Source organism: Quercus suber, unplaced genomic scaffold (genome assembly GCF_002906115.3).
Source record: "Quercus suber isolate HL8 unplaced genomic scaffold, Cork oak 2.0 scaffold_413, whole genome shotgun sequence".
Taxonomy (NCBI): Eukaryota; Viridiplantae; Streptophyta; class Magnoliopsida; order Fagales; family Fagaceae; genus Quercus; species Quercus suber.
The window spans coordinates 39430-53789 of NW_027069864.1; the positions used below are offsets into that span (position 1 = coordinate 39430).

At 35.0% G+C, this 14360-nt stretch overlaps 1 protein-coding gene across 1 annotated transcript; it reads left to right on the forward strand.

Moving 5' to 3' along the window:
- The first annotated feature begins 827 nt into the window (after positions 1-827).
- On the forward strand, positions 828-5674 carry LOC111989543 (phosphatidylinositol 4-phosphate 5-kinase 1). Its single transcript, XM_024021336.2, has 8 exons — positions 828-2370; positions 2451-2615; positions 2806-2971; positions 3174-3284; positions 3371-3564; positions 3668-3798; positions 3892-3985; positions 4772-5674. Exons 1-8 carry the CDS (start codon positions 1244-1246, stop codon positions 5079-5081), a joined length of 2298 nt encoding a protein of 765 aa, XP_023877104.1. The 5' UTR covers positions 828-1243; the 3' UTR covers positions 5082-5674.
- The last annotated feature ends 8686 nt before the right edge of the window (positions 5675-14360 follow it).

Consider the following 14360-nt stretch of genomic DNA (forward strand, 5'->3'; position numbering starts at 1 on the left):
TTAGATTGAACACTCATATTAGTCAAATTTGTGTAAATTTAAATTGAATACTCATATTAATTAATGTAAACTTATATAAATTTAAATTGAACACCCATATTTGTCAAACCTATGTAAATTTATATCGTTGTTACAGTAAAACTTTGTAAATTTACAATTTTACTATTTATTTGCAATTCTATTGATAAATACTTCTTTTTTTTGTGTGTGTGTATATATATATATATATATAAATAAAGCAATAGGTGATTTAAAATAAATAATATGATCTAAATATTTTTTTTTAAAATAATGATATAAAATAAGAAAATTATAAAATTAAAGTAAAAATTTTAGCACAAGTTAATGCAAATGTTCTTAACCAAGATAATTTTTTTTTTTGTTTTTTGTTTTGTTTTGAGAAACAACCAAGATAATTTGAAAGCATAATAATTTAACAAAAAGTTATTGAATCGTCAAAGCCTTGGACAGGTCACCGGAACAGTGGAGGGACCACAAAGAAGCCCTTTTTAGAACAGAGAAAAAGGAAAATTATTATAAAAAAAAAATCTGATTAAAATGAAAAGACAAGGGTGAAATGAGAGTAAGTCCAAAATTACATGCTAATACCCTTTCTAATACTTAGGTGATTCCGTCACGTCACGATGAAACCGGAGGAAGAAAAATGAACACATACTGTTGTCTCAGACCAAAAAAAAAAATTACAGAAACACACGAGGGTATATTCGTCATCGTGTTTTTTTAATAAAAATATAGTATATTATTGTAAGTAAGACTCAAAAAGCTGAGCTGGTGGTATATTACTTGCATTGCATACTAGCAACGTTTCCCTAGACAAAGCCGGCTCTCATTAATTTCTCTCTCTCTCTCTCTCTCTCTCTCTTTTACTTTTTTTTTTTAATAAAACTTTTGGCCCAAATATTGACATGATATAGTCACAAACACATTATTGTCTCTCTCTTCCCTCCTCTTTCTTTCTTTCTCTCTCTTCTTTCTGTGCTGGTGTATGTATGTTTTTGGATTCCCACCTATTTTTCCCAAACACAAAGCAGGTGGTACTAAAGAGAAAGTTTTGGAGAGAGAGAGAGAGAGAAAAGTCTAGAGTCGCCGGAAAATGCTCAGCCAAAGCTCCGAACTCCGGCGAGTGAGTCAATGCGGTGGAGATTAGTATTTATTTATTTATTTATAACAAAATAAAGTTAATCTGGAAGTGGGTTTATGGTTTTATGAGCCAGAACAAAAAATGCGTGAAGCACTACTGTGTGATGAGCCGAACGACGTCGTATCCACCACGACGAAGAAGAAGAAATCCGACGAAGTGATACTAACAGTCGCACGTAGTCGATCCCAAGCTGGTAGCACACGAAGGGTAACGCCAACGACCTTAACTAGCTCACCTTCGCTAACCGCCGCCGTAAACGTGGGCGTAACAGTGGCGGAGAAGCCACTCGCGAACGGAGATCTGTACATCGGGGGTTTGTCAGGGAACGCGCCGCACGGATCTGGGAAGTACTTGTGGACGGACGGGTGCATGTACGAAGGCGAGTGGCGACGTGGCAAAGCGTACGGAAAGGGCAAATTCTCGTGGCCATCTGGGGCGACCTACGAGGGGGACTTCAAGTCGGGTCGGATGGAAGGGTTAGGTACTTTCATCGGATCCGATGGGGACACCTACCGCGGGTCGTGGAGCTCCGATCGGAAGCACGGGTACGGAGAGAAGCGTTACGCGAACGGCGACTTTTACAAAGGGTACTGGAAACGGAACGTGCAAGATGGGCAGGGGCGTTACGTTTGGAAGAATGGGAACGAGTACGAAGGGGAATGGAAAAACGGTGTGATTTCGGGTCGTGGGGTTTTGCTTTGGGCCAACGGAAACCGTTACAGCGGGGAGTGGGAAAACGGAGTTCCGAAAGGGAACGGGGTTTTTACTTGGCCTGATAGTAGTTGCTATGTTGGCAGTTGGAACAAGGACCTCAAGATTCAGCAAATGAACGGTACTTTTTACCCGGGAAATGGGAACTTGAAGAGTGACGGTAATGGTAATGGTGGTGGGTGCGACAATTTGATGATCACGATGCGGAAAAGGTCGTCGGTGGACGGAGCTAGAGGGAGCGTGACGGAGAGGAATTTTCCAAGAATCTGTATTTGGGAATCGGATGGGGAAGCAGGGGATATAACTTGTGATATAATCGACAATGTGGAGGCTTCCATGTTTTATCGCGATGGTACTGGGATGGATCCTCGTGAAGGGTTTCGCCAGTTTAGACGGAGTCCATGTTGTTTTCCCGGGGAGGCTAAGAAGCCGGGGCAGATGATATCGAAAGGCCATAAGAATTATGAATTGATGCTTAATCTTCAATTGGGAATTAGGTATTGTTACTGGAGGATTGAGATTGAGGTTGAGGTTTTGGTTTTATGTGAGTGGATCTAATATGTTGATTGTTGTGTAGGTATTCTGTGGGGAAGCATGCTTCCATATTGCGTGAACTAAAGGACAGTGATTTCGATCCCAAGGAGAAATTCTGGACCAGGTTTCCGCCAGAGGGATCCAAGATTACGCCGCCCCATCAGTCTACTGAGTTTCGATGGAAAGATTATTGTCCCATGGTGTTTAGGTATTGTTTTATTTTTATCTGTATACTTATCTAGTATGTGTGGCTATGATTAAAGGTTTGTGGGTTATGTAGTGAGAGGATAAGAATGCTATGTTTTTACTGCATTGCTTGCTTTAACATGTCTAGTACTAGTGCCATTTTTTATTTGTGCGCTATGGTTGTAAGGAATATGTATATATATTTATTTCAGACGTTTGAGGGAGCGGTTCCAAGTAGATCCTGCTGATTACATGCTGGCTATTTGTGGCTCCGATGCCCTTCGGGAGCTTTCCTCTCCGGGGAAGAGTGGAAGCTGCTTTTACCTTACACAGGATGATAGATTTATGATCAAAACAGTGAGGAAATCAGAAGTCAAGGTCGGTTGCCACTCCCTTTTGACTTCTGTCTTGTTAATTTTGAAAATTTGCCTGAGTTGAGTTATAAATGCATTTCAATAGGCTTTGTTAGCATATTGGAAATTGTTTTTTCGTAGTGACCACTCCACTTTAATAATTAAGTGAGACATGTTAGAGGTGGGGCAATTAGATTGAAATCTCAAGTTTGGTAATCTTTTTATAGGTGCTAATTAGAATGCTTCCAAGTTATTACCAACACGTATGTCGGTATGAAAATTCCCTGGTGACAAGATTCTTTGGAGTGCATTGTGTCAAACCGATTGGTGGCCAGAAGGTAATGTTTTGTGGAGACAAATTTGAGTTGTTTTGGTTCACATGGGTTTTTTGTTTTCTGATTTGTGTATTGGGATTGGAAAGCAGACCCGGTTCATTGTAATGGGCAATTTATTCTGCTCAGAGTATCGGATCCATAGGCGATTTGACCTAAAAGGATCATCTTTTGGCCGCACGACTGATATGCCTGAGGGTGAGATTGATGAAACCACAACCCTCAAGGACAACGATCTTAATTTTGTGTTTCGCCTTCAACGAAGTTGGTACCAAGACCTCATCAAGTAAGTTCACAGAGTGTATTTGCATCTCCTACTTCAATTTGCTTCACTCAGATTCTCCATCTGGTTCTTGAATCTGTTTTAATGTGCTTCAAACCTTGTTCAGACAAATTGATCGTGATTGTGAGTTCTTGGAATCGGAGAGAATCATGGACTACAGTCTTTTGGTTGGTCTTCACTTTCGTGATGACAATACATGTGACAAAATGGGTTTATCGCCATTCCTTTTGCGTACTGGTAATCAATTATAGCATCACTCCACAAATAATTCATGAATAGATAGATTTGTGGAGCCATAAGAATGCTGTGCTGAATGTGTGCCCTTTGCAGGTAAAAAGGATTCTTATCAGAATGAAAAGTTTATGCGTGGATGTCGCTTCCTTGAAGCAGAGCTACAAGATAGGGATAGAGTTTTATCTGGCAGGTATGTTCTCTGACCTTTTTCTTCTGTTTTCTAGTTTGAGCTAAAGCTAAGCATCAAGTGTTCATAATTGTGGTCTCTAGTTCATTATTAATACTTCAAAACACTTTTTCACAAAGAACTGTGAGAATGGATTGGGGTTGTGCTCTATCTTCCTATTTTTTATGGTATAAATGGTGGCCAATAATTTCTTCAATTGTATTTGAACGTGTTTGATGGGGCTATTGAAAGTGACTTGGGGTGTCTTGGCGATTCTGTGGGGGTAGTTCAGTAGACAACAGTAGTATGTGGGGGCATTTACAGGGTATGGTCCTAAATTTCATTGATAAGAATTAAAATTTCCTTTATGCGTGTTTTCTTTTTGAATGGTTGATAAAATTTGTTGTGAAGGATGATCAAAGTACCAATTTCATAATTGCCATTATTAAAAACAATTATATTGGATAGAATTGAATCTAGCTGAGTTGAGTTTTTTCAATCAAACAAGATTAGCATTTACAATTATTCATTCTCCCCCCTTGTGTTTACTTATTGGGTAGAAACGATACCAGGGGATAAACCTATATATAGGGATGTAAAAAATGAAAAGGGATCTTTTGATATGCATTGGCATGATGTTGTCTTGTTTATTTATTGTATTTTTTTAAGTAATGACATGATTTGATCTTTCATTTCAATTGCATGTTTATGTGTTTAATTTGGTTAGAAAAATGAAACTTTCACGTCTATTTTATGGAGGAACTGGGGAAATCATATGTACTGAATTTAAATTGAAACTACATCTATCAGGAAACCATTAATCAGGTTAGGAGCAAATATGCCTGCAAGAGCAGAACGGATGGCTAGAAGGAGTGACTTTGATCAGTATACCCCGGGTGGAATAAGCCGCTTGACACCTTCACGCAGTGGTGAGAGCTACGAAGTAGTCCTTTACTTTGGGATCATTGACATTTTACAGGACTACGATATTAGCAAGAAATTAGAGCATGCCTACAAGTCCTTACAAGCTGACCCAACTTCTATTTCAGCCGTTGATCCGAAGCTCTACTCAAAGAGATTTCGGGATTTCATAGGGAGAACTTTCATAGAGGACAGGTAGCTCTAAAATGGAATATTGGTAATGAAAACCAGTGCTAAAGGATTGAGAAGAATCCTCACTTAGATCTGAACCCCTCTAAAAAAAAAGGCTGTGAAGTATACAGAATTTCCAACAGTTGTTGGAGCAAATACTACTTGATGGGTCAGAGGCCAGGCCACTGCAAGCGGCTTATGGAAGGTGTTAAATCGCTAATGGCTGATTTTGAAGGTACAGCCGTAGTAATGGGATATTGGAAGGTCAGAAAACTTGTACATGCGAAAGGGGGGGGGGGGGGGGGGGGGGGGGGGGGATGGGAAATGTGGATTTTGATATGCCTTTTCTTTTTTGGTTAAATTTTTGTGGTAACCAAGGAATGTGAAGATTTGAAAGATAGGTATGGGGAACTGAGAAAAATGTTCCCTAGAGAAAAGATTCAAAATGGGAGGGGAGACTTGGAATAAGTGTACAGTATAATAGAAAGGATCGGATAGTTTATGGAATTCCATATTTTCCATAAATTCTTTTTTTTTTTTTCCTTGTAAGATATTTTTCAAAAATACTTATTTTGAATCACATTGCTAGAGAGGACCCATAGGGCACTCTCTCTCTCTCTCTCTCTCTCTCTCTCTCTCTTATCAGCTGTTTATATATAAATGGACTCTCTTACATGTGTTTATAGAAATGGGGTCATTGCCTTGCTTTTGCAATGAAAGGGTGAAGACATGAAAAGGAGAGAAAGCAAGAGAAAGATGCGCTGGCGTTTCTTGTTTCTACTCACTTTGTTTACTCTTCATTTTTTATTTTTTACTGTTTTTTATTTATCTTTTATAATCAAAACTTATTTGCAAAGGCAGAGAGTAAAAATTAAATAATGGGGGTAGTAGTACACTTTTGTTTGGAAAGAACTGAATGTTTCTATTTAAATAAGGTAAAACTAAACTTGACAACGCAATTAAAGTGTCGGAACAAAAACTATTTGGCCAAACAATGGTCCCCTCTTCCTCTTCGTTCTTTCATCTTCCTTACTGTAAGTTGAGGAGGAATCTATACAGTACCAAACAACGTGCTTGTGCACTCATTAATAAGTTGTTATTGTTCCGTGTTTAGGAGGGTAATGAAGTCATTTTGTGAGAGTGACACGATTAGGGCATTGGGACTGGTGCAATAGTTTTTAACCTTTTACTGCATAGGTCAAAGACAGTGGCAGAGAGGTGGGGAGAGAGAGGGCGCTTCCAGTACCCCCCCCTTTGCTTCTCTTTTTGACCTTGTTCTCTTTTTGGGAGCTTCTATTGTCTGATTGCTGAGATCCAAGGCACTGGTATATCATCCATCACCATGAGATTCATTGCACTATGGATTGCAATTTGCTTCTTCATCAAAGCCCACTCGTGTCTTTAACAATTTTTGAATAACCAAAAAAAAATTGCTGTCTTTATAGTTTAGAGATTAACAACTTATCACCTTGATAATTATGAGATAGCGTTAGAAAATGGCAATGATGCAGCTATTGTGTGTTTTTTTAATGATTTTCAGCCGTTTGGATGTGTCAAAAATTTCATGCTTCTAGAGTTTTATATTATTTGATGAATCCAGCCAAAGTTTATTTTATTGTTAATTGGCATTGTCAAACAGGATTTATTTTTAATAAACAAGGTTTAACTATCTTTGAATACTCTATTTTGACTTCAAATTCTATTTGTCTGATTAAAGGAAAATGGTTAAAGAACATTCTTATTCCCTAATCATAAAAATATTGTGAATTCAAATTCTTTTGATCTTGAAAGGGTACATGGGGAAGAAGCCAGGAAATGAAATGAATCATGAACTGTAAACTCTTCTTCTTTTTTTTTTCTTTTTTTTTTTTGAGGAACAACATGAACTGTAATTAATAGTGAAAGTAGAGAAACTTTTTGTATTTCACTGTTCTTTGATTATATTTGTTGTCAATTCTGTAAAAATGGCTTTAAAGAAATTAAAGATTAAAATCGTTCCTGGAAAGATTGTCCATCACTGTTTGCCTAAATGAATTCTACCTTTACATTGAGTCACACCCTTGGGGTTCGAAGTTAAAGACTCAGGCAAAGTTCCACACCTTTGACCAAGATGAAGTTTGCATTTCTCTAAAAATGATACCCTAGTGAAGCTTTCATTTTTGTTTGTTTGTTTTTATTTTTAGTGTGTGAATGTGTGAGTGTAGCTTATGCAATACCTTGTAGTTTGCTCCAAAGTAGGACAAAGTTCACCCCCCCACCCACAAAAAAAAAAAAAAAAAAGGAAGGAATGATGATACACCAAATCGCTTATATTTCTTAACTTTTAAAACTCCATTGAGACTTTTATATTTTTTTTTTATTATTATATAGCTATTGAAGCTTATTGATGCATATATTAAATTAATCCGACCTAATCAATGCACTTTTATTTGGATTGCCTAGCTATGCTGATGTAGGACACAATTTACTATTTAATTATTGTAATTTATTATTTTTTGGTATTTTTATGTAAAAAACATTGTTTTAGGTTTAGGTGATTTATTTCCTTGTTTTTAGGTGCATTTAATGTTTTTTAGGTCAAATTTGGTTCCTGTTATGGTTAGGTATCAATTAGGAGTTATTTTAAATTATATTTTCTTGTTTGTCAAGTTTTAAGGAGCTCTTAAATAGGCCCTTAAGTCTGTAAACGTTTTTCATAGTTTATTATCAATAAAAATTCAGACTTGTGTCTTTTGTATTCTCTGGTGGATTCCAGACCTATCACTTTGTGGACTCAAGGAATTCCTCGTGGATTCGAGGTTTGCTATCCAGGAACTAACAGTTTAGTTTCTGTTTCATCAAGAGAGCATCGTGTGTGCTTCTCTTCAAGCTTTTGCGACATCAGTTGGTATCAGAGCCTTGACTTACCCTGGTCTGATTGCTAACTGGCGAGACGGTAACCACCACCACAACAACGACGAATAACTTAGCGAGTATTATGTGACGTACAACAAGCACTCACAAATATCTATGCTAAGATGGCGCCGTTGAAGAATGGAAACAATAGGGATAACTGCAGCGGAGACATAACTCACGAGCAACCTATTGGTAAGCAAATTTCATATAGACCTTATAAGAAAATTGCAAGTTTTAATGGTTATTTTTTAAAAGAAGATTTTCTTGATTGGTTACTTGATCTAGAGGATTTATTTGACTATGAGAATATTTGTTATGAGAGAAAAGTTGGACTTGCTTTGTATAAACTTAGTAAGTATGCCTTATGTTGGTGGGAACGAGTACAATCCGATAGAATTCGACAAGGTAAAGACAAAATTCGATCATGGCCAAGGATGAAAAAGATGCTTGCTATCAAATTTTATCCTTTGGATTGTGAAGAAATCTTGTCGTATACAATACAAGATTATTATTGGCCAAGAAGTCATACTTGAATTATTTTGAAGAGCCAAATATTCCACCATTAAAGGAAGACTTACATGTTGAAGCAAATATTGTTCTTGAAGAATATAGAGAAGTCAAAGAAGAATCTGAAATCAAGATTGTAGAGAAGATTAATGAAGACCCCATTATAGAGAAAGATCTTGAGGTTGAGATAGTAGAGACCATTAAAGAAGAAATTATAGAGGAAGTTGTCAACGATCTCAATGAAATCAAGTTAGATGATTGCAACATTCAAACTCAATTTATTGATTTTATTGGGATGGAAAGATTTGATTTGATCATTGACTTTTATTTGGTGAATATTGTCAATTATATGAAGATCAAGGGAGAAGAAGTTCAAGTTGCCCAATCAATGACTTTCTAGTTTGGCAAAAAGACAAAGAAGATGAAGTATTCAACGTATTTGTTCTCTTGGCATGGGAGATTCCAGATTTCGAAGATGAACTCGAGGACGAGTTTGTTTCAAGTGGAGGGGTCTGATGTAGGACACAATTTACTATTTAATTATTGTAATTTATTATTTTTTGGTATTTTTATGTAAAAAACGTTGTTTTAGGTTTAGGTGATTTATTTCCTTGTTTTTAGGTGCATTTAATGCTTTTTAGGTCAAATTTGGTTCCTGTTATGGTTAGGTATCAATTAGGAGTTATTTTAAATTATATTTTCTTGTTTGTCAAGTTTTAAGGAGCTCTTAAATAGGCCCTTAAGTCTGTAAACGTTTTTCATAGTTTATTATCAATAAAAATTCAAACTTGTGTCTTTTGTATTCTCTGGTGGATTCCAGACCTATCACCTTGTGGACTCAAGGAACTCCTCGTGGATTCGAGGTTTACTATCCAGGAACTAACAGTTTAGTTTCTATTTCATCAAGAGAGCATCGTGTGTGCTTCTCTTCAGGCTTCCGCGACATCATATGCAATATTCTGGAGTAATATTAAAAAAAAAAAGAATTGCATTGAACCACACCAATAGGAGATAGGAAAGATTATTATTAGAACCTCATATTTTAGGACTTTGTCTTTTTTTTTTTTTTTGCCTAACACATGTTAGAACCTTATTATTAGAACCTTATAACAGAACTGGCTTTAAAGAAGTTAGGGCCGTAAGGGTAATTTCAAATAATATAATATTCCAGTTGAAATGGCATTTTGTTCCCTGTTTAAAATAAAGCTCACAGCTCAACGTGGCCATATTCAAGATAAGAATGGAAAATTGTGGACATACTAATAAACTAGTGTGACTTTGTAATATTTAAATTTTTTTGTGAGTCAAACTCTTAATCTAAAAAGGGTCAGGGAGGTGGGTATTTTTTTTTTTTTTTTTTTAGGGTTTTGAAAATGAATCATTTTGGGAGGTGGGGATTCGTGGAATAGAGAAACATAAACATGGATTAATGCGTTCAACACTTGAAATGGATAGAAAGTAGGTTGCATTAACTAGTGATGCAGTGGGCTACTTGTCAGGAAAGCAATAGATTTCATCAGTAGCAATGTAATATAATCTTTATTTATAAATAAAAGAATAGATTTCACCAGTTTTTTTAAGAGCATTTATTAATTTTATCAAGATAAAACTTACATAACATAAGAACTTTCAATATTAAGTATTATCATTTTGCTATTTATTTTTATGGAAATATTTTTCATTAGCATGCCTTTGAATGTGTTCTTCTGATTTGTTTATTTTTACACAAAATACCATCTTGTAAGGAGAAATTTTTCTTTAAGACCAACCAAAATAAGCTTTAAAAGAAATGGCCTTTTGAGTTGCCAAATACACAAGTCTAATTAACACTTCTGCCTTTCTTTTCTTTTCTTTTTTTTCCTTTTTTTATTTTTGGGTAATAGGTAGGAAAAAATACATAGTTGAAGGTATGGTCACCATGTTCCAGCACCACTCAAATACTTTCATCATATTATAGCATGGGATGATTTGAATACTAGCATAACTTGTCATTACTTGAATTTACAATTCTCTCTCACGCATGTGTGAATAGGCAAAAATACATCTTATAACTAATGCTTAACCAACCACGCATTCGGCTTTCTATTACTGTATTTTTTATTTTTGTTAGGCTTCTGTCACACGAGCAAAATTAAGTTGGTTTGTGACAAATATAGGTCTTAAATGTTTAGATATTTGATATATGTATTTAAAAACTAAAAATATGTATTTCAAAACATATATAAAAATATGTATAAATAAAAAAATATATAAAAATATACGTAATATTATTTAAAAATTAAAAACAGCCGATTGAGTGAATGTACCAAACAAGCAGCAGTACATGTAAATTGTCAGAGCATTGTTTCTCTTGTTCTTTCTCAACAGTTTTCTTGACATCCAAACAGAGGACTAGGCAGAGAGAGTATTAAAGAAGCGTGGTAGCACAGTTCTCAAGAAACTGTTGGGTTGGTGGGTGTGGTACTGAGATTTAGAGTGGCTGAGTATATAGTAGTAGGCCTGCTATGTATCACAGAAGGCTTACATTGCTAGCTTGGTGGACAATACGTGCCTTAAAAGCGCCAAAAGGAAAAGAAAAAAACCATATACGAAGGAGATCACATAGTCTTTTGATTGAGAGACCAAGTTTTGGTCCGACTTTGGGTGCATGTGTTGGACCATTGGAAAAAGAAAGAGATTTTATTTGTTTATTTTTATAATTGTACTCTCTGTCGTCGTTGATTCAGACATACTCGCTGCTTCTGCCCAACATGTATTGCACTTGCACCCTTGCATGTACTCAAGTTTAATGGCTATGTTGGCAAATTAGTGATTAAAAATAATAAACAAGTATAAAATATAGATGATGAATTTATATGAAAATCAACAATAATTTATTAACTAATCAATTGTTGGGGAAAAAAATGTATGAGAAAAAGAAAGAAAGAAAGAAAGATAATAATGTGTAAAAAGAAATTTTTATTTTTATTATTATAAAATTGTAGGTAACGTTAGGCATATGCATCAAACCATCAATCCCACAAAACTAATCCAATCAAACTCAACTCTATGCTGTAAGTTGATTTTTGTAGGTTGGCGGGTTAAGTTGGTTTGAGTTGTAACTCTTTTTTTAGGACATGGGTGGTTTTTTTTTTTTGCAAAAGATAAGTAAGACTTATAAATGAACTAAAACATTTTGAAAACTATTTTTTTAGGTCTTGGGTTGGGTTTAGGTTGGTAGTTTCTTCAAACTCAACTCAATCCAATGGTAACAAATATAAGTTAATTTTATTACACTTATTTAAATATTTTCTTTTGATTTATATTGGTATTTTAGAATTAGTTTTGATAAATTTGACAATTTAAAATATAATTTGAACATATTATATAAATTGTAATAACTTATTAGGAAAAACAACTTAGATGGTTAATAAAAACACATTCTTTACTAGAGACTAGAGATGAAATTTTTTTTGCTGAGAAGAGACTAGAAATGAAAAAGAGAATAGGATATAGGGTGTATTAATTATTAAGGTGATTATGTAAAGTAAAAATAATAATAACTTTTGGTGCTCTAAAATAGAGAATTTTTGCAAAACTAAATGGAGGAAATGTACATTAAATGCAATCACTTTCCCTTCTGTACCCAAAGTTTTCTACTTTAAATTCTATAAAATTTAAGGCCTGCTTGATGGTGAATGTTTTTTATCCTCGTGAGTATACATGAATCAATTTTTGGTATAGCAATAATTCAAACCTCAAGTATCTTATTTAATAACAAAATTTTTTATCAACTTAACTGAAATCTACACAATATTTAATAGTTGTAAACCTGCTCCATGAGAATAAATATGAAAAAAAAATAGTAGGAAGTAAGATCACGACTTTTGTCACAACTTGCTCACGTGGCAAATTATGAGCGGTAGAGTGAAAGTAGGGAGTCCACAAATTCACCACTTATGACTTGCTACGTGAGTAAGTTGTGGCAAAATTTATGATTCTAGCATTACTTAATAAATATATTTATGAGAGAGAGAGAGAGAGAGAGAGGGGGATCAAAACTTGCTAATAGTTAATATCTCATTGAATACCAGTCTGAATTGGGGGCACAGAAAAGCTCTTAAGTCTGAAATTTAAAACAGAACTACCACAGTTATTACTACGAGTCTACGATTCTATGTTGCTCCGTTCTTATACTACCTAGTATTGAAAGCAGCTGAACGGACTTTTCTTGTCTTGCTTTCAAGTTACAAATGCAGGGAAAGTTCCACCCTACAATAAGAAGCTGCAAAACTCAACAGTCCCAAGCAGACTAATAATGCTAACTGAGGACACTGCAATTTTCGTATTCTCTGTTCTTTTCTGCTGTTCTCCTTGGAACCAGACATGCAGAACAGTTTGTTTACATTTATGAAAAAATGGTCCAGTTACATTTGTCTGTGTCTGGCCACCTAGTTTGTGCCTTCATTAAGTGCCTTTGTCCTAGCTTACATTTTGATCCGCACCCTAACTACAACCCCTTCAGGGAAAACAAAGATCTTCACACAAAACCAATCTTAGCCCTTACTCCTAATCCACCAAAACATTTATGATTCAAGTACGTTGCACGCAACCAATCGAGTGTTTTCCATGCAAATATGGAAACATTTCTGAATTGCGACTTTAATTGGCCTAAGTTCGGTATGTAATTCTAAACTGACCAAGGCTTTCTAACTTGATGTGCTATCTACTTTGTTCAGTAAATTGTTTATAGTTTGGAATAGCTTTTGTGCTGATTTGTCTTTTTGACAAAATTAAGATCATCTGGGTGGTGAGAGATGGAAGATAATACATAAATATTTACAGACAACTCATAAGTAGATAACAAACGAAAACATCGTCCATTCTTTGGGTCGGTTTGTTTGTAAAGATTTTAGAGACAATAAAAAATTGAGAATAGAAAAGTGGAGTGAAAATATTTTTAGTGGGTATTTGATCGAAGAGAGGGAAGAAGCAAAAAGTGGCGGAGTCCGTGTGTTTTCTTCCCAAACCCACCAAAATGTTTCACTAAAATGGAGAGAAAAACTCATGAAAATGAGCTGCCAAAAATGCTCTGCACCTGCAAATTGTTCTTCTTTACCGGCCTTTTTTTTTTTTTTCTTTGATTTTGTCTTTCTCTGTTACTAAGCTTTTGGATGTGTTGGGCATGTGGGATTTTTTTTTTTTTTGAAGTCTTTTGCTAGGAAAATTCTTAGGAACTCCAGATTATAATGAAATGATACTCCCTCTTTTTATATTCATATTTCATAGTGGACCTTATTATGAATTTAACAAATGAATCTCACTATGAATATAAGAGGAAAAAACATTATTTTTCGTGCTCCATTCTTCATGTTTTAGGAATACCTATGAATTACTCATTTTGCTAAAGTTATCAAATCGTTTCCTTCTCTCTCTCTCTCTCTCTCTCTCTCTCTCTCTCTTCTCTTTTTTTTTCTTTTTTTAATTTTTGTTGCTCATATGTTTCTTTTCTCATCAATTTTGGTTGGCTTTTGTTCTTTGTTTTTAGAAAATAATTTTGACATAATTTCTCATGCTCTTTTATTATTATTATTTATTTTAATGAAATGCCCATCTATACACAATTTTTAAAAAAAGTATAATGTGTTTCCTTTTGTAATATGGCATGATGGTAAATTTATATAAACTCTATTTTCAATCCTCTCATTTTTCTTCTTAACCAAGCAAAAAAGTTTTTCATCCCTCCATTTTTCCACCTTTCTAACCAAACACAAATGAGAAAAACTAAAATATTTTCTATCCACCCATTTTTCCATCATCTTTCCATTTTCTATCCACACACTTTTCCATCATCTTTCCATTTTCTATCACCCACTTTTCCATAATCTCAAACAAGTTCTTAGAGCATCCACAGCAGTGGACTAAA